The following is a 20,730-nucleotide window of genomic DNA, read 5'->3' on the forward strand; positions in this document are numbered from 1 at the left end:
TTCCCATAGGTACAGGGAGAGTGCATGAAATTAGGTAATTAATTCTAGCATCCCTGGAACTGAAACAGTGAAGTTGGAAGCTTCAACCAAATGGAGAGAGGGTCATAAAAAATAGCGTTACGTTTTTGTAAAATGCTGTTTCCATAAGTAGTGGTATTTTAGCCATTTGGAAAAGAAGAGCTGAAGTTGCCATTTTGAGCGCAGCCCAAAGGCTGTGCAATCTGTTAGGCACCAGGGGAGAGTTTAAGAGGCAACACTTTGTCCTCTGAGCTGTCAAAAAGCTATGATTCTGTATAAACAGGCATCTGGTGATCCAGAACTATGCATAGGCAAGGAACAGAGAGATGTAACCAAGTCAAAGACAGCATTTAAAGCACAAAGGAAAACTCTGCTGGTGGGGGAAAGGAGGGCAGGCTGGAGCCAGAGTGGGAGACCTGCTGATGGTCTGCTCCCTGCAAATGCTGAGGAGGTTCTCAATGCTGGCTGGAAATCTGGCACTTTTTGCAAAGGGGAGTAAGAGCATAGCCAGCAAAGAATGGAGAGAATCGCTTAAAACTGATCTTCTTGCCTTCTATGCGTGTCTTTGCTTGCTGTGTTAACAGAGCTGATTGCTGAAGAAATGGAGGAAGAGAATAAAGAGCATACGTGTGAGACGTTACTGATGTGCATTGTTACTGTACTGAGTCATGGGCTCAGGAGTGGGGGTGGAGTAGGTGATGTGCTCAGGAAACCATCCAAAGAGGTAAATTATCACTGAATGGGGGTGGAAGAGTGATAACCGTGTAGGGCTGGGGATCTGGTTCTGCTGGGGGAAATGCATTTACACTCTTGAAACAGATGTAGGAGACATCGCAAACTAGAAGGAACCACGCTTTCTCTCTGTGTAATACATTTAATCTCAGTTGTATTAAATTAAACAGCAGCCAGTTCAAATAAGCTTTTAACTGTTTTTTGTCTTAGTAAATGAGACCTTTTTCAGCGTGAGGGCTATCTAGAATGAGGTCCAAATGAACCGGTGTAGCCAACTGTCTGTGCTTTGGGAGTTCAGGAATTGAAGAAGTAAGAGAGGTACAAGCTAGAGAAAGAGTAGCATGAGGTAGCAGAATAAAGCTGCAGTGCTAGTTGCTACCTTACTATTGGCATGAGTTTCTGTGGGGAACATTGCTGGAAAGGTAAGATATGTAAAATAGGGAATGGGATGAGAGGAGGGAAATGAAATGAGACTTCGGGAAAGGAAGGATCATCTTTGGAGCCATCCGTGCACAGCAAAGACCTTCATACCCAGAGCAGCCCACAGGGCTAGTAGCAAATGGTACTGGAGTCTCAGGCTCTCTTCCCTTTGGTCATTCTCCAAGATCACGTTGGAGACCAGAGGGCTGATCTTGATTGGAATGAATGCTTTGCACCTTGCAGCCAGGGAAAAATGGGACCTCTTCAGCCACATTTTTACCCTCTGTCTGCTTTGTTCACATGAGATAACAGAAGTACATGGCCTGCAATTTCAAAATGATCTTAAATATTTAGCCTTATTTTCAGTTTAAAATGATTTGAAAGCTCAATAATTCATAACCAAAGTTTGGCATTAATCTGGCTAGGATGGCTCTGACAATGGGGGTTAGGTAGTGAATGTGATGTGAATGGTGGTAAGTCCAGTTTTAGTTTCATTCAAAACTATGAATTGGTAAGGTAAATGAATACTATTCAATTTCAGTGAAAGTTTATAATTAACAGTGGTACACTATTGGCGTATAACCAGATTAAATGCAGATACAATTAGAATCAGCCTGTGGGGTGAGGAGGGCAAACTTCAGCCTGTGAGAGAATAGCACAGGCTTGGACAAAGCGAGCAGAAAGAGCAGCCTGGTAGTGATTGCATACTCAGCTGACTTATGTGGCTTTTCTCTGTAATCTTGCACTTTAGTTCCACTTAATGCTTTGAGTTCTAAGGTATCGTTGAAGAGCATCAGAAATGGAGACTCTGAAGGGAGGGGTTGTGGGGCAGCATACTCTTGCTGCTGAACTGCCAGAAATGTATTGTAAGGGTTAGCTGTATGCGTATTTGGGTTGTTAATAATTAAAATACGTATCTTGCAGGAACCTCTCTTTGCTGCTAGAGTGATATATGATCTGTTATTCTTCTTCATGGTCATCATTATTGTCCTTAACCTGATTTTTGGTGTGATCATTGATACTTTTGCTGATTTAAGGAGTGAAAAACAGAAGAAAGAAGAGATCTTAAAAACAACTTGCTTTATTTGTGGTAAGTGTAGAAACACAACTAATACAGAGTTACTCTGTCAAAGTCGGAGATAGTAATTCCAGGCTTGTTTGCAGCTGACTTTGTTCCCACCTTTCATTCCCTGACCAGTTGGTGCTCTTGGTTTCCACATGCATAGCAACTTGACAGGAGGAAGGAAGAGGAAATGTAGTCTAAAAACAGTCCTAAACTGTATTTTCCCCTCAAATCTTCAGTTCCTGCCTCTACTTTGCTTCAGACATTTTTTGGGAGGTGCATTGTGATGAGAAGTTTCTCACATCATTAGATTTGGAGTTAAGCTGCTGAGGCCAGTGCAGGTAACTGGCAGGGCAGTGCCTGAGCTGCTTGACAAGCAGACCAACAGTAGTAACCTTTGGAATTTTGCTGCAAAGGAATTTTGCTGCAAAGCACATGCTGCATTTGGGATCATTTTGCCTGAAAATAGTAGATGCTTTCTGAAATGCAATGGACTGCATACAAGGTGGTTACCATTTTTTAGCCCAAAGTTTTCTGTGATGTGTACCAGCTGTGAGCAGCACTTGTAATGCCTGTTCCCCCCCTCTCTTCCCACTGCACTGTGGCTGTTTGTCAGAGACTTTGGGCCATTCGGTGTTCATTTAAGAATGGTTGTGACTTAACAACTGCAGCTGTAGAAGTTTTGTTCTTAGAGCTCATTTTCTTGGTTCCAGTTTGTAAATACTAAGAGTTGTGTATGTGTCACTTTTGTAGGTTTGGAAAGAGATAAGTTTGATAACAAGACAGTCACCTTTGAAGAGCACATTAAAGAAGAGCACAACATGTGGCATTATTTGTGCTTTATTGTGTTAGTGAAAGTAAAAGATTCAACAGAATATACAGGACCAGAAAGTTATGTGGCAGAAATGATCAAGGTGAGTTTGGAGTTTTTTTCCTAGCACAGACCAATCTACTGGCACATCTGGTAAATGTAGCACTCTGTATTTTTTCTTTATGCTGTAGCACAAACTTGGAGGAAGACTTCTACACTAACAGGCTTAATCCATTGCCTTTCTTTTTGGAAGTGCCTTCTAAAGATAATGCACTTCTGTTGCACTTGGCAAGTTAATACGAAAAAGATGTTGTGTGTGTGTGGCAGCAAGCTGTAGGGCAGGGCTGCATGTGGGAGGCTGTGTGTGCAGCACAGCGCTGTGCCTGCAGCACCCTGTGTGTGTGCCCAAGCAGGTGGCAGCAAGCAGTGACAGCAGGGCACTCGCTGTGGTTTTAGATCTGATAAAGAGAAGCTATTGTTTTCAAAACTAATGTACTGTTGTTTGGAAGAGCGTTGTCAAGTTGGTGGGAGTGTCTGAAGTATAGAGAACACTTTATGAGCCAGTATAAATAATTTCAACTGGCTCGGAGGATTTGCCATCATATGATTTTAGCTTATTACTGCAAGAAACTAAAATTAATACCTGCTCAATTGTAATGCTTTTTAATGAGTGAATTAAAAGCTGTGTCTCTGCCAAGCAGCAGGTTCAGAGCTCCTGGAATTAGCTCCTAACCCCCAGTTACTGATTTGTTTGTCTTCTGTCCGGTTAGCACGAGCTGTTTCTGATGTAGAATGTTTAGCTGGTTATTTATTCGCCTTCAGCCAAATAAAAGCAGAATACTTGTCTTCTGCCTCCCCTTTTTATTGCTGTGGAGGTGCGACCTCCTCTTAAATGGCAATTTGCCTCAGCCTGGTCAGAATGCAAATCCCCCCCAGATCTCCTGGAGGTTAGCTGTGTTACTTTGGGGTCACTAACGTGTATGTCCTAGTTCTGGATTTCTGCCTCTGTAATGAGGGCTTAAAGAAATCTTGTGAGCAGTCACCTGATGGAGGATTAGCACAGTGAGATAACGAAGCACATCGCTGCTGCTTTCTATTCTGTCCAGCTGCCTTTATCGCCTGCGAGCATTGCTTTGGGAGGAAGCATTGCACTCTTTAAAGTACTTCTGCGTGTAAAAGTATTTCACGTACTATATTCAAGATACTTTACTAAAAAAAAAAAAAAAAAAAAAAAAACATTTGAACTGGCTAGCATTTGATTAAGACATTATTATTTCAGATTCAAAGTATAAATTAGGAACTAAAAAGCAATCCTTGAATATGATTGCAGTAAGCATTAAAAGATGGAAAACTTGCTAGAATTCCTATTTGTAAAAGTGTCAGCAGTGAGTGGTTCCCAGAGGTTCCATGGGAACGTGGATCAGTTCTGCACAGACCACGTGTCTCATGCAGATGAGACTTTGCACAGTGGTGTGTCCCAGGTACAGGCTGAGTATGTCTCACAGTGGTTCCTTTTGGTGTTTTGTGAAGAAGTTTTAAACCGAGAACTCGGAGTCTCAGTGCAGTGCTATCTGTAAGCATCACAGAACTGTACAGGCTGAGGAGCAGGCAGTGAGTTTGCTTTGCATGACAGTTTCTGCCATGGCAGCACATGCACTGGAGGAGCCTGGGCTGCTGCTGCCGCACTGCTCTGCTCGGCAGCATTCCCCTGGGCTGCTGACTCTGAACCTCAGAACCAAATTCTTTCCTTTGCTCTTGAATATCAAAATCACTCACTTGTTCTTTTTTCACTCCAGAAAATCTGAAAGAAAAAAAAGCAGACTGCTTTTCTTTATCAGACCTTTTCAATATTTCTATGGATGTCAGAAGCCCCGCTTTCTGCCAAAGCTGGTAGCCTGGGGCACGGCTGTCTCGCTCCGGCCGCGGGGCAGGGCGTGCAGAAGGAGCCCTCAGGGTGTCAGTGGTTCCTGAGATTCGGATTCACCTCTGCTGGAGGTGGTTCGTTTTGTGTTGTACAGAGTGTGAATGGGAACCTGTGGCTGCTTGACGCCAGCAGCTCCCAGATTCTCCCTAAAAGCATTCCTAAGAGTTTTTCGTGCTTAGTTAAAAGGGAGTTTTTCCCCACGTTTTCAGACTGAAGGTGGCACTCTAACATCTTTGATGCTGACGCAGATGGGGCAGTCTTTTTCCATGGGCTGTTAGCTGTACCATTGTTCACTGAAATCTATACCCATTTTAGTAGCTGAGAGTAGGAAGCATAAACTGCTCCAAGTCATCCTGTGATTACAGAATACGCCTTGATATGCTTCACCTTTGCTCTGACTCCCAACACAATATCTATAGAAACCTCCTGGGTTTCTGCCTTTTGGCAAGTGTTAAAGTAGTAAAAGAAAATAATAATTTGCATTGCCATTCGATTTTTGGTGGTTTTTTTCAGCACCAGAGGACATTAAAAAACAAATAAACAAAAAGCCCTACAGAGTTTAGGACACTAAAATGATTTGCCATCAGACTGGAAGTGCAATGAGTGCTGCTGTACAGTGCTTTAAGGATATCTGAAACACTGCTACCAAAAGAATCCCGGGCAGTTTCACTTAGGCTAGTGAGTGAGTATTCAGAAGCCTTAAGGTTGATATTGGATGTTGATGTTCTCTTCTCTACAACAAAAAAAATGTTTGTTGTAAGAAGTTTGAGGCTATCCCCTGTCCTGGATATGACAGAGCTGAATCTTGCCCAGAGTTCATCCTGCAGCCTGCAGGAAACTGACCAGGCAGAAAAGTGACTTGTAGTCATGAAAATCAATGATTAACTGCAGATCTCCAGTGATATTTGGATTTTTTTCATGGGTAGGGGCTGATTAAATTAAAATGCTATGTACAGAAACAAGTCAGTAGTCAAACTTGAAGCAGAACTGAAGATGCATTTTGAACACCATAAGCATGTTCAAAACATCTGACAAAATGGAACCTAGTGTGTTTCAGTACTCTGATTTGTAACTGTGCCATGCATAACGTTTTTCTGTCCCATGAGACAAGTGTGGCTCTGAATTTGTGCTTGTAATTCTCAGGTTGCTTTTATTCAGGTTTCTATTTGGTGGTGGAGCTGTTTGTTTGTGTGCTGTGCCGTGGGAAGCCGTGCTGTGCTGTCATGTAGCTACAAGTCAGGGTTTTTGATAGGAGCCCTGGAATTCATCACCAGCTTTCACCCCCACAGACAAGGATAATATTTACTTTCACCAATAAGGTGCCTTCAGTGGTACATGATGTAAAGCTTGCAAGAGATATTGGGAATCTTAGCTGGGAATTGCTGGAGAAATGCAAGAGGGAAGATGTGGTGGGTGCATCTGTTTGATGTAAAGCTAAGCTTGCCTCCACACCCTGGCTGCTGCAGTGAATCATCTGCTGTCCTGAAGTTCTTACCAGCACTTTCAAGGTTGATAAGTTTATGGTTTTCAGGAGGTGGCAAGCAGAAGCTTGGCATGAAGCAGATTACCTTCAAAACGCATTCTTGAACAGTCTCCCAGTATGTATGTAATAGCACAGAAAGTACCCTAGGATATGAGAGAAACCTCTGGTGGTAATAGAGATGACCTTCAATTTTTAGTGTTTATGAAGCCCTTCTGATGACCTAGCTTCTGTTCATCTGGCTAAATCACTGCAGATGTGCACTTAAGATAGCGAGGCTTCAGGATGGATCAGTCTTTTGAAAAGTGGTTATCTGTAAGGTATGCTTATGGTGCTGCAAAGCTGGTAGTCCAGTGCATCTTGTGTTTCCCAGGAACAAAGGCATATGGTTCAGCTGCTGTGCTGCTTTGTAGTCACCAGGGAAGATCAGGTGATGTCTGAATAATAGTATGTGTGTAGGAGGTGGGGGGATCCACTTATCGTGTTGGCCAGACATTGACATCCACACCCAAATGACTAATGTGAACTTGGTGCAACTCCCTGTAGGTTAATTCATTTAAGTGTCTTATCTGCCCATCCTCTCAAGCTTGAGAATTTCTTCTTCAGTTTTGTGCATTTGCCCCCAGTTGCTGCAGTGCCCTGTTAATATCAGCCCCTTCAGCACAGCTGTCCTCTGAGCCTTGGCAAAGCTCTGTACAAACAGCTGTTTGCAGGCATTTATAAATGTTAAAAAAAAAGAAAATCTTACTCTGAAGCTCGATACACAGAGAAGCACATCTGCACATCGTGTTTCTGTGCATTCACAGGCTGTCGTGTGTGCAGCTGCAGTATGCTGTCTCTTGCATGGGCAAATATTTGCATACAGAACTCTTGCATGCACTAAAAGGTGGATTTGCATATATGCCTTCACATCAGAGTGGGTAAGAGCTGAGTGGTTTTATGCAGGCAGATATGCATATTAATAATTGAAAAAAAAAAAAAAAAAGGACTTGGAAAAGTTTGTAACACAAAACTTCCTAACTAGTCCTTGCAATTTCCAGAAACCTTAATCTAGTGTGATGCCAAGGATACATGTCATTAACCTCTATTGCAACACCGTGGCAGAGAGGTGTAAGGGATTGCCCAAGCTCACATGTCCTGATCTGGAGCGCCAAGCCCTGAACTATAAATTGGATTGTGTTGTCATTTGAAAATGAACCATTTATAAATAGAAATGATGGTGCAGATAGCCTTAAATGAATTTGGAATGGAGATGAAGACTGAGCATTTCCTTTTGTGCCCAAGTTAACCTCTGTGTACAAAACTGGGCATTTGCAGATAGCACTGGACGTTTTTCTTTTTGCCTTGAGCTTTGTGCCGCGCCATAGTTGGAAACTGTTTCTTATGATTGAGTATCCAGGGTAGCCTGCAATTTCTGCCAAGAATTAGCTCCTAACAAACGAAGGCAAGGTTTCAGCAGTCTCAAGATTCAGAATTACATTCTCGTAGAAGTGCAAGTTCAAGCTGATTTGAAGGATCGAAGCACCCAGCCATGGTTGTCGCGCTCTGTAACACAGAGGAGTGACTCATGATGTGCACGAGGCTCATGTGACAATGGCTTTGAGGGGTTGCTGTCCCCAAGCTCTGCACTGAAGAAGTTCAGCTGGAGGTGGCCAAGGCTGGGTTTGAATTGAAGCCCCTGTAGCAAGTAGCCAAGCATTTAGAAAGGAGCTCTCTGGTTTCGGTGCTGGTGACTGGTGAGTGTATAGCTGGAATCAGTCTGAGAAAGTGGTAGAACTTAGTTACATTCATGTGTAATTTGTGCCGAAATCCTCTACTTTGGGACAAAATCAAATAGAAAAGAATGCTTTGTCTGTGCTGGGCTGACCACAGGCACTGGAAAGAGCAGCCCACACGAATCACCTGTGTGCAGTTGTTTGGTTGTAGATGGGGTGCCCAGGGCTTCCGAGCTCCCAGCAGAAACGGGCACTGACTGCAAGCCAGAGAGCCAGACCAAAGGAGGTCAGGGCTTAATGTGGTGGTACCTTCCCTTCCAAACAAGCTGTGTCTTGAGATACTGTACCAGGGTTAGCTAATATAATTACAGAGTTAAATAGCGAATAATAGCAGGGGCAGAGGAGAGCCAGGAGGTGCACTTGGCAGAAGGCCCTTGGCTGCTGGAAACACTGCGTCATAGGCACGGTCTGCAGCTTTGGTTTTGATAGCTGAGCTCCTCGTCCCACCCTCGGCATGAGGCAAGGTGCAGGCCAGAAGCGTGCTGGTCCCTGGTGAGGTGGTGTGACCTGTGTGTACAGTAGCAATGGCTTCTGCTGCTGGCCTCCACCTGACGTGGCCGTGGCCTTGGTTCTCCCTGATAAGTGACCGGGGCAGGGCCGTGCCCTGCAGCAGATCTGTGCCTGCAAAGAGCATAAAGGTGCAGAGGCTGGTAAGTGGAAGGAGCATGGTCTTTGCAATTAAATGTGTGACATGTCTGAAGCCGTGGGGAAACGGTTGTCCTGCTTCACTTGTCACCCATTCGGCACGACATGGGGAGGGCTGTCAGCCTTGCTGCTCTGTAACAGTGCCCAGCAAAACTTTGTTCCTGTTGTGGTTTTTTTTTTTCCCTTCCTTCCCCTTGCCCTCAGCATCCTCTACATGTCACAGCCTCGTGCCCCAGCACACAGCAGGAGTGCCAGCCCCGTGTCCCTGCAGGCCTGCCAGGCTTTGCCTGGGTCCTGCAAGACTCCGCGTGCCAGAAAAAGGGCCTGGGTGGGCGAAAACAGCAGCACATTCCTCAGAGCAGTTCTGTGTAATGGTTTGTTTGCATAATGTGTTCAAACAGGGCTGGATCCAGCGCTTGCAGGTACACAGCACACAGTGCTGCCGTGTCCTTGCTGCTGGAGCCCAGCCGGGACAGAGGGAGGGGAGAAGCACCAACAGCCCCGAGGAGCTGCGTGTGCTGAGATGAGATGGCCGTGCCGCCAGGCTGTCACGGGGCACTTACTGTTCCCCTGAGCTGTCGCTGAGCAGATGGCCGCCTCCTGAGCCACCGTGCCACTGCTCCAGCCCAGAGGTGTCGCTGAGGCCTTGACCCCGTGCTGCGGGCGCTGCGGAGGCTGCGCGGGCTCTTAGCGGGCGTGTTGAGCAAGAAAGGTGGGCCGTCACTGCCGCCAGCAGCTGTTTGCTCAGTCTTTGCGTGTTTAATTGTTCTGTCCTGCCTGGCTGATCGTGATGTAATACGTCCTACTTCACTTAACATCGAGATCCAAACAACCAGCGGTGAGCTGCTGGGAGGAGGTGGCACTGCCCAGCCTGGGAGATGTCCTGCAGAGCTTCCACCGGGGCTGCGCGTCGCAGTCACGTTCTGCTTGGTGGCACTGGGAGAGCTCACCTCACTTCTGATAAACAGAGCGTTCCGTGGCAGTGAGTCATTGGGCAGAGCTGTTCCTGGGACACACGGTGGGATCATTTCCCACACAGATGCGACCTTCTTCTGCCTTTGGAAATGGTGTCCACCTTCCAGGCCTCGTGCTACTGCCTTGCTCTGCAACTCTGCAGGAGCCCCTTCTGTATTTAAATTAAATGTTAAAAAAGGAGAATTTTTTTTATATCATTAACCGCAAATTTAAAGACATGGGTGGAACTTGAAAATATTTTTAGTGCGGAGGGGGGAGGCAACACAGAGAGGTGAGAAGCACACTTTGGTGTGGCAGAAGTGATGGTTGGCCCTTTGCAGAAGAGAACCTGGTGTGGGGCTTTTTCCAGGAAGCACAAGAAAGAACCAAGAGGGGTTTCATCTCGCCACAAAAAACAACAACAACAACAACAGAAAAAAAGCACAAAGCTTCTCAGTTTCGAAGCACTCCAGAAAGCTGTTTATTAATTGCATGACTTCTAATGACATGTGACAAGTAGAAATTCGCTGCTGTCGCTTTCCCTGACTAAGCAGTGCCCTGCCAGGTGCTCTTCAGAGGGCAGGCTATCGGAATTTATATTTTGACGAGCATTGAATCAGCCTTTCAGCACCCTATAAATAAGAGGCGCAGCGTTGCTGCCGGAGCGCAGGCCCAGAATAGCGGCGACTTCCTTGGGGCCGTGGCGAGGCCGAGCTGAGCGCAGTCACCTCCAGCGCAGGAGCAGAGCTAATGCATCTCCTGGCACGTTCCGTGTGGAGGTTGCCTCAGAAACCCTTCTTAGAATAAACTCTTCGGCAGAAGCAGGGAAGAGCAGGCATTTCTCAGAATGAATTGCATCTGCATCATGCAACGCAGCTTCCTCTTTTATTTAAATTTCCAATCGTGGACGTTTTAAGAGGCCGGTCAGCGTCGCCCCCATGTCTGAGATTTAATGATATTTGCTTTACAAGAGGGACTTTTCCAACTTTACCTAGAAAAGAGCTAACCCGAAACCCAGCCCTTGTGGTTAGCCAGCTTCCGTCAGTGGCTGCAGTCAGCTCGTCTGTTCAAACAGAGGAAGCTGCGACTGTGACGGGAAGAGGGAGCTGAGTGCACACCAGGATCGCGGTGCCTCGGCTTGTATGAGGACCACAGCAGACAGTGCATAACTGCATCGGTATGCGGGATGCCAGCATCCGGGCGGCGTGCGACCGACAGGCAGGAAAAAGGGATCAAGGAGGAGGCTCGTGCTTCGTGGCTCGTTCGGTGCCTTTAGCAAAACAAAGAAGAACTACCAAACCTCAAATAAAAGATGTCAGGCTGCATCTTTAAAGGCACCCTGCTGTTCAGTTAAAGTTCAGCAGAAACTAGATCATCGAGATATAAATCTTTTATTCAGCCCTGAATCGCGCCGAGCACTGCCGGAGGCGTGGGGCCGGGAGCCGGGCTGGCTGCTGCACAGCGCCCCGCGGGCTCCCAGCAGTGACCTTTCCACATTCCTGCTTCTTTCCATTTCCACCAGCTCTGCCCAAGGCATCGTTATTTATTCATTCGACAGGACCCCCTCAACGGCCGGAGTGCAAGCGTTTGTTCGGACGGAACGCTGTGTGTAAGCAAGCTTACATCCAGGCTCCGAGCTCCTTTCTGCAGAGCTGGGGCAGGCTGTAGGAACGGGCTGAAGGTTTCCCATGAAAGCAGCTTGAAGAGATGTGGGGCTGTGTGCATGGGGAGGAGGAAGAGCAGGAGCAGTGCCTCCCTACAAGCGTACCTGCCCAGCTCTCTGGGTGGACATCCCTTCTTGCCAGGCAGCAGCTGTATGTTTTCTAGGTGTACTTGGTGTGTGCAGCACCTACAAGTGGCACAAAACAGAAACAGGAGTGAGGGCTGTGTCCAGCCCAGCAACACTGCTGGAGTGATGCATAGGCATTTATCTCAGCCCTTTCCCTGCCTGTGCACAGGCCCTTTGCACAGAGCAGAAGTAGCAGTAGCAGCAGTGCCGAGTCTGGGCACAGGTGTGAACCCTACCGTTGCCACTCAGAGGGCAAAGGGAAGTCATCATCTTTGTCTCCTTTCCTTCAGCCTTCCCCTTTCTCAGCTTGAGGAGTTCACGGAATCATTTTTGTTTCTCATCATTCTCCATAGCCATGAGAATTAGAGAGGCACTTCATTGCCTTTTCAAGTGAAAGCCAAGATTTCCCGTCCTTGGTGATGTAAAGAGCAGGGGCTTTCAGAAAGCCAGTAAATGCGAAACCCTGAGAGCCCTGCAGGAGCTGGCTGTGCTGTAGGGCTTGCTAGGTTGATTTCACAGCTGAGACCACCAGCCACCTGCCCTGCCCTTCCTGCAGTGATCGAGGTGCAGCCCTGCAGCAGCTCTGGTGTTTGCTTGTGTTGCAGACTGATGCTGGTAAAGGTTGTGGGAGACTTGTTAATAAAACACTGCAGGTAGGGAAAACCTGCTGTCCCCAGTCCTGCTCCCTTCATGTTCCATGAGCGGAACAGATGGGTGAGCTCCTGGGAGTGCCCTGGATGTGGAAAGCTCACCTGAGTGAGTCAATGCCAAATATTCCCCCAGTGAGTGAGGAGTGGGTAGGAGCTGCAGGGCTCTGCTCTTGTGTGAGCCTGGGAGCTTTGGGATGTGGAGCTGGGCACCCGGACAGACCACTGAATGTAAATTGCACTGTAGTCTCATTTGCTCCATCCTTGAAAACGCTCAGCATCGAGGACAGCAGAGAGGGGAACTACAGTTGTTTTTCAGTTGATGTTCCCTGGGCAGGGAGGGGAATTGCTTTGTGGCAGAGGAGCTGGGCTGGAGCACAAGCAGTGTGTGCACCCGCTTGTCCCTCCTGAGTGCTTGATGCTGCTGGAAGAATGCAGGGAACTGTTTGCCCATTGCTGCTCTTAAATCTTAGTTGTGGAGTTGTCTTTCCCTGAAGTCCAAAATATTTTGGCACTTGTCATGATAAAGGCATATTTCCTGTATATATATATTTTTCTTCTATTAGCAGAAACCATCTGCCCTGTAAACAGGGATCAGGAGAAAAGCCGTTCTGGCAGTTCTGCATCACGTGGGAATCCTGCGTTGCACTGCATGGGAAAGGGCCTCATTTATGCCTTTTAATCTCTGCAGTAGTAAACTCCGAGCAGATCAGAAGCAACTAATTTAAGATGATGATTCTTGGCAAGAGATCTGAATTGCAGAAAGGCCGTGACTGCCTCTCTGTAGAGGTGCACAGCCCTGATTTAAGCAGTGTGGATGTTCCTGGAAAAGACTGAGAGTGGAGGGAGGGGGGGCAAGGAGATGGGGGAGAGGTTGATTCAGAGGTTTAGGCAGGGGATAATGGCAGAAATCCAAAGCAAGTTTGCAGTGCCATAAGAATAAGCCAGGGTTTTGAAAAAGTCCATAATGCCTGGCCTGTGGAAGTGGTGAACTTTGGCTGCAGTTAACCAGCGTGGCTGATGGTTTGGGATGCTGCTGATCCCAGGGGCTGCTACCAGTCCATCTGGTCCATGTAAAGCACTATCAGCTGCCCCAGGGTCAGCAGTGAGAGCCCACAAATAGCCCTGTGCTACCTGAACGTCCATTCTAGAGAGCATCTCCAGCGTGGGAGGAGAACCGGACCAGATAGCAAACCAGTGTTAAAACTCAGGGTGTCAAGATGCACCCCTCCTCCTCTCTTGTGGCTTTCTATTCCGTTCCTGCTTTTATTTTTAACGTCACGGGTGTGTACGTGAGTGTACTTGTGAGCCTCTGTGTACACGTTAGTAAAACCTCATGCCTCCGCTGAGTTCCTGGCTGTAACTTAAACCTGGACTACAGAGAGCTGCAGGCCTGAAGGAAGGCTTGATGGTCAGCAGTGCATTGGAATTTAATCTGTCCCGTGTTTTAGAGAGAAACAGCTGGTCATAATAGGGATATTTTTTTTTAGTTTTCTTTTAAAAAAAAGTATTTCAACTGTAAATTTTCAACTTCAGATAGAGCACGTTTTCTTTCAGTACAAAGCACAGCCAAACTCTGCTTGATCAAAAACCAAACTCCAACTTTATCAGCAGAAAATCTTTAACAAAGGCTGGTTGCAGAAGTGCACGAAGGCTGTGGATTTCTCACATGGGAGGATGTGTGTGCAGACACTAAATGGGGTCTGCTTCATGGTCTGGTGTTTGTATGTTGTGCTGAGAAAGAAATGGCTTGGGAGGATGAGTTGCTGGGAAGAAAAAGCCAACAAGAAGCAGCCTTAATTTTCAGTAGTTGCATCTGAAGTGCCTCGTTGCCTCCAGCGGGTGATTTTACAGACTTTCCAAATGAAAATGCTGCAGAGCTTGCGTATCTGAGGAATGTCCCAGTGTGGCATTAAAGATATGTCTGCACTGAGCTGCTGGGGTGCAGGTTTTCATGTGGTAAGAGCTAATTATGAACTTGTGCCTGGTTCTCAGGAGCGAAACCTGGACTGGTTCCCCCGGATGCGAGCTATGTCCCTCGTCAGCAGCGACTCGGAGGGAGAGCAGAACGAGCTGAGGAACCTGCAGGAGAAGCTGGAGTCCACCATGAAGCTGGTGACCAACCTCTCTGGGCAGCTGTCGGAGCTGAAGGACCAGGTAAGGGTGAGCAGAGCTGGCAGCCAGCCTGCAGTCACACGCCTATGAGCAGCTCAGCTCCTACAAGCCTGTTCCACCAAGTGGGTTTTTACAGCTCCGTGGACTCTGTGAACCCTGTGCAGAGTTTTTCTAAAGTAATTTGTGCTTAGGAAAGCACTGAATAAAAAAAAACCAACACCCTCTCAAAGCCCAGCACCATACCTGACCTGCCTGTTAGTGCTGCGCAAACTAAATGGGTGACACCTCCCAAAAGGAAAAACTTGCACTGAAAAATCAAAGCTGACGTCGATGTCAGTCAGCCTTTGCTGGTGCACAGAGCCCGTGTCTGTATCTTTGTTTACAGTTCTGTTGTTAATACAGCTTTCACCCCCAAGACCTCAGTGCAATCCTGCGAGTCAGAGGGTGTGATAGTGAGAGAAGTGCAGCGCTGCTGCACGGACCTCAAAACCCACCAAGAAATTGGAGAAGAGCCCGAGCAGTTAGCGTGCAGTGGTCTCCTTCATGTTAGAGCTGTGCTGCTCGTGCAGATAAGTTTGCTACTGTCATGCTTTAATCTGCAGCACAGACTGCCCACAGTGCTATTTTGCATTGCAGCATGCACTGATTCTGCTCAACACACAAACGATGCACAGACCTTAGAGGAGTATTTCAGTTGTCAGTGCAACGAGAGCTTGGAGACTTTGCTTTAACTTTTAGTTTTGGCCAACTCCTTCCCATGTGTAATTAGATCAATAGTTTTCAATGTTGGAAGGTGTATTTGGGTAAACATTATTCTTTCTGGGAGAGGTTCGCAGAGGATTATTTAAGATAATGTGAAGGTGAAGTACCAGCTGATCAGAGGCTTACCAGTTGTGAATGAACTGAACTGCACTGTCAGTTATTACTCTTTGTACACGATGCTGCTTCATTGACACCAATGCTTTCCTTCGTGATGTCTGCATGGCTTACAACCCAAGTGGAAGTAAAAGGCAAAACTGTTTCTGCCTGCCCTGGTGGAAGCTGTCTGTGGCAGCGAAGTGACTGCTTATCGTTATGGATTAATAACCTGAGCCAGATGGTTCCGCTCGCTAAGTGCACACAGATAGCTGCAGTGGATGAAATGAATTGCAGGCTTGCACACAGTTGTATCCCAGGGCAGTGGGTGGAATTGTGCAGGGCAGAAATGGTCAACAGATTTGGATCGTTGCCTTTTCAGATTTGATCTGCCTACTGCAGAATAGTTGTCAGAACTCTCTTCAATACTAATCTGATGCCTGCTTCCTATCTCTGCTCTGCTTCGACCCGATCTCTGTGTAAGCAAGTTATCTTTATGAAGATGGTCTTTGGGAGACGGCGCTGACTGCGATCCTGGCGCTGACTTCCAATCATGCTCTGCTTTCTGATGGAGCTGGGCCCTTCTCCCCAGCACCCTGCAGAGCACAGGGAGGGATTAGTGTCAGGTTGAGAGCAGAAAGTCTTTCTGCTCTTGGCTGTAATTAGTTTTCAGACGCTGTGCCATGGATCCCCTCGCTCCAGTTGGTTTTGAGGACAGAGGATGGAGGCAGTTGCTCTTTTGTCTGAGCTTTAATGCTTGCTGGGTAGCGTTTTTGCTCTTTTGCCTGGAAACAATTATCTTGAAACATGTGTCTTACGTCTTCCTGTTGAAGGGTCTGACTCAAAGTGGTCTGCAGACAACAGGAGTCTTTCCATCGGCTGAAGCCAGCTTTGGATTGGAACGCATTTATTTCTAAAGCTTGCAGCTCTTGGCTGCCCAAGCACTGAAAAACCCTTCTTACTCTTTGTGAAAATAAGAATGAAGGATTTAGCTTTTAAAGGGCTATTTGACTGTAAAAGCAAAAGAGGAAACCAGCTTCATTAATGTTGTGATAGCTTTTAGGAATTCCCCTAAGTACCGTTATTGAGAGCACCCTGCCTAAGTTGCAGGATGTTCCAATTATGTGACAAAGCCAGTACGTCCCTCCTCCTGATTAGGAACTGTCTCCACGAAAAGGAACCAGCTCAGGGAACTTTTATTTGTATTTATTTTATTGCAATTAAACAGAGGGCAGACCTCTCATTCATTTGCTTTTCAAGCTCGTTAGGTTTCTGGAGACTGTAGTTAAAATCTGAAATCCAGCATGCCTGCTTTCACAAAGGAGAGAAATGCACGCAGAGCCATTAAAATCTTGATCATTTTAATTCTGTGCAAAAAGATTACAACAGAATTGTCTGCAACAGCAGGGGATTAGATGCAATCATCCAGAAGTCCTTTCCAATGCTGCCTTCCTGTGTCAGTAAGTATGAGGCAGCCGCAATGGATGTTTGCTTCTTTCAAGACAGTGCTGTGACATCACCAAGACCCTTAACCTCTGTCCCCCAAACCTGACTTGTCCCCAGCAGTCACAGCCAAGCAGCTGAGGGCTGGCACGCTGCGAGCAGCGCGTTCTGAGCGTGCCCATGGAACCAGTGCCCTGGTCGTGCATCTGGCACACGCACTGCTCTCATTTCTGGACTTAACTCCAACTCACAAGCAACCTTTGGAACTAGGCAGAGTGCATCTACATAATTACACACAATTATCTGAGAGCTCAACTTGACCCTGATGAACTTTGGGAGCCTTGGTTGGGTTTTGGTGTTTAATCACACGCCATTGGGGCTGACAGCTCCCCTACAGAACTTGTGTGGTTTGTTGTCTACTGGGCTGGGCATCAGCTCACTGCAGCCATCAGACTTCTGCAAGAGATTCTCTCCCCAGGTAAATGTGATAGAGGCTCAGACTGCTTTGCCTTGCAGCCATGTGCCTCTGAATGTGAAAAAATATCAATTAGTCTTGTTTGGTTGCACTTTTCTCATTTTTTTTTCTTTCCGTTTCTATTCCATAGAGTCAGAGAATGGCTTAGATTGGAAGGGACCTTAAAGATCATCTAGTTCCAAACCTCAGTGTGGGCAGGGTTGCCAACCTCTATATCAAGACTGCCCAGGATCCCATCCAGCCTGGCCTTGAATGCCTTCAGGGATGGGATATCCACAACCTCTCTGGGTAGAGATAAGAATGTGGTGCAGGGCCATGTCAAAGGCCTCACACAAGTCCAGCTAGACAACATCAGGTGGTCCAGCAGGGAAGGGGTGTGTGTGTGTGTGTGTGTTTGGAGTTGTGCACAGGCCTTCCCTGCACCCACGCCTGTCTGCTTGTGAAGCCCAGTGAGCTTGCTGTGAAAGTACATTTCCAAAAGTGTGTCAGAGAATGCGAGGTGTGACCTCTCCTTGTGAGAGCGTGGCAATTTTTCTTAAAAAGTAACAGAAAAATGACAGTTCTGCCTCCCCCTTGGTCAGACACTGAGAAGGCACCAGCTGTAATAATGTTTAATTATGGTTTCAGGAGTGCTGTTGTATTTCAGTGCTTTCCCTGGTGCAGAATTGGGTGTAACTGCACACCCAGCCTGCCTGGGTGCCTGGCCACAGCACTGTGTGCAGGGAGCATCCAGTGCCTTTCTGGAGCTGCCCAGCATGGCTGGGTTTGACCAATGCATGTTCCCATGGTGGGCTCCAGCTCCTGGCACACAGAGTGCTTCCTTCCCAGTGCAAGGGAAGGAGGATCCACTGCCTCTAAATGTGTGTTTTTAGGCAAATACATTCAGGTGTGTGTTGCTGATGAGCAGTGTGTGAACATTCTGTCTCCTTTATAGTGCAATCGATTATTCCATGGTCAATTCTGTTGATCAACGTCTGCAATTAAATAACTGAAAATTGAAAAAATTACATGATTGTGGAGGTAGATGTTGCAAAAACAGCATTATCTGGCTCGTTATCATGGAGCTTATGCTGAATTAAGGGACAAGGTTAGCTCCCATAAAGCAGCATGCTCTGTGTAGTTTCTCGTGCTTGAATGCAAGATGGCTCTATGGGGCAGTAGTCATTTTGTGGCTGGGCACATTTGCAGCCACGTTTGTCCCATGAGGCAGGGCACAGGGCTGCTTTGAGGCAGTTGATGCAGGGAACTCCATTTTCAGGTGGTTGTGGCTCCAACATCACTCTGTGATGGCAAGGTGTGCCTTTAGGGGTCAGGAGGGATGCTTGCCCTCTCCTGATGTGAGCTGCAGCTGTCCAGCACCCCCAGCATCATGTGAAGTTTCAGCCTTTCTTTCCACCCCCTACCTCCCTCCTGCCTTATCCTTGTCCAGGCTACCAAGTGTTCCTGCTGGCAGCCACCTGTGTTCATTCCTGCACCAATTCCTGCACAAACTCATGTGTGCCACCAGGCTCTCAAGGGCCATTTCCTTGCAAGCAGAGCTCGGTCACACAGGCAAAGCCGTGGCTTTCCCCAAGGAGTTCTGGAGGCCTGGAGCTGCCTTTCCCATCTGTTAGCACTTGGCATAGGGGGCAGGAGAGCATTATTTGTAGAAGTGGGTTTCAGAAGAAGCCCTGACCACGACGGCTCGTTCCGTGCTGACACACAGGAAGCGGCCAGGCCTAATGAGCAAACTTTTTAATTTTCCAGATGACCGAACAGAGGAAGCAGAAACAGCGCATCGGTCTCCTAGGACACCCTCCTCCCATGAATGTGAACCCACAGCAACCAGCATAAGTCAGAAGGGTCGCTTCTCCCTCTCGCAGCAACGTGAATAATGCTAACCGAGTCCAGATCCAACCACTGAGCTGCATCCCGTGTACGTTTAGTTCATCCTGTAAATACCCTGTTTTTATACTGTATGTATATGACTGCTACTATATAAAGTTTGGGGCATACGTATTGTAATTAGAACTGTTGGCACACGCCGGAGGTTAAACTTGTGCCAAAACTATCAAAATTGCCTTTTTATTGGAAGGACTGAAGAGAGCACCTGAATTGCACTTGAAAAGAATATTTGACTACGTGACATGTATTTTGTATTTAAAGAATAGAATAGCTAGTATTTATGTTTTTATACAATTGTGCAATATGAATTATGCAATCACAATATATTTGTAACTCCTGAATGTCCTAAAGTGAGTGCACATCTTTGAATCTGGTGTGTTAGTACAATGTAATAAATGGTATAAAATTACAGGTGTAAATGAGGCTGCTGCAAAATTGTGTTACTGGTGATTTTTCATACCCTTGGACATTTTTGTACCATGTGTGTAAATATCTTGCAATGCCATATCTGCTGCCTCTTCCTCCCAGGGATGAGACTGGGAATCCATGAGCTGTTAAATCGGTATCAGTTAAAACAAAACCTTACTTTGAAGCTTCCAAAGGGGGAAAAGACGAGGTATTTTTTCAAGTGATTTCTTCAGAGTACTGAGGCTAAGAGAGCTCAGATATCGGGTTTTTTAAATGGTGAGATTTCTTAAAGGGAACTTTTTATGCAAAATGAAGTTTGGGATGAGTATGCACTACTGGTGAGTCGGCGCAGTCTCCTGCAGGCACTCTGTGCCACAACACATAACCCCACCGTGAGGCTGTCCGGGCTTTGTGTTCCTCATTGTAGGACCTTTTCCTTTTGTTTTTCCATGAGAGACCTCTGTGCCTGCCGGAGCTTTTTGCAGACAGGCATTGCACCAATTGATCCCGTTAGGACCATAGCTGAGCACTGACATATGTAATGCTTTTGAGAGAGTCACTGTTCGGAGGTTGTTTTGTCCCACCCCGTTCTCTCCCTCCATTTGTCACTTTCTTTGGTTTCTGATTCTAGAAAGTACGAGGAGCCTTTTGTTTTCTCCAATCCATTGCTTCATTTTATACATGGACTTCCTTTTACAAAAGCTGACTTCTCTGCAATACTGTCTACAAAAAAAAAAAGGCAAAAAAAAAAAAAAGCTACAAACAGAACTATGAAAATTTGTAAATGCATAAATATAGGTATTTAAATAAATGATGCAAAATCCCACATGTTCACAGGCTGCTGTGGTTTGTCCCCCGCCCCGAGGGCTGCGTGTGGTGCTGTCACACACACGGGCATTGGGGAAGCGGTGCGGGGTTCTGCAGGACAGGGCTGAGCTCATCCCTCTGCAGCTCCAGGGGCACAGATAGGTCTAGAAACAACAGCACCAGTTGGGCCCTCTGCAGTCCCATGCAGACGTGCTCCAGGTCCTGCAACTGAGATGTGGAGTGCTGATATTTTGGGCTTGTCATCCTCAGGCTGAAGTGTTGGAGTTCTTGATGACGTATTGGGTTTTTTTTAAAGATTTCTCCAGCTCCAAGCACAGCATACACAGAGCATTGCTGACGGTGTATTTGATTCAGCTGCAGCTGGATCTACCTGGTACAATTAATCACCTTTAATCTGCATACAGCCACCCAAAAGGGGCACATCTCTCTGCCATGGAGTGTCACCAAGTGCCACACCAGGCACA

The 20,730-nt window shown here is 46.7% G+C and overlaps 1 protein-coding gene across 1 annotated transcript in view; it reads left to right on the forward strand.

The window, feature by feature from the left end:
- ITPR1 (inositol 1,4,5-trisphosphate receptor type 1) overlaps positions 1 to 20,291 on the forward strand; it is a 150,262-nt gene extending 129,971 nt beyond the window's left edge. The window contains exons 59-63 of the mRNA XM_090148490.1: positions 603 to 742; positions 2,095 to 2,260; positions 2,987 to 3,147; positions 14,254 to 14,415; positions 18,893 to 20,291. Of these exons, the coding sequence (XP_090004616.1) occupies positions 603 to 742; positions 2,095 to 2,260; positions 2,987 to 3,147; positions 14,254 to 14,415; positions 18,893 to 18,979 (716 nt within the window). The 3' untranslated portion in view covers positions 18,980 to 20,291. The remainder of the gene's footprint in view (positions 1 to 602; positions 743 to 2,094; positions 2,261 to 2,986; positions 3,148 to 14,253; positions 14,416 to 18,892) is intronic.
- Positions 20,292 to 20,730: the final 439 nt, after the last annotated feature.

The sequence above is a fragment of the Phasianus colchicus genome, chromosome 11, assembly GCF_987193195.1.
Source record: "Phasianus colchicus chromosome 11, bPhaCol1.hap1.1, whole genome shotgun sequence".
Classification (NCBI taxonomy): Eukaryota; Metazoa; Chordata; class Aves; order Galliformes; family Phasianidae; genus Phasianus; species Phasianus colchicus.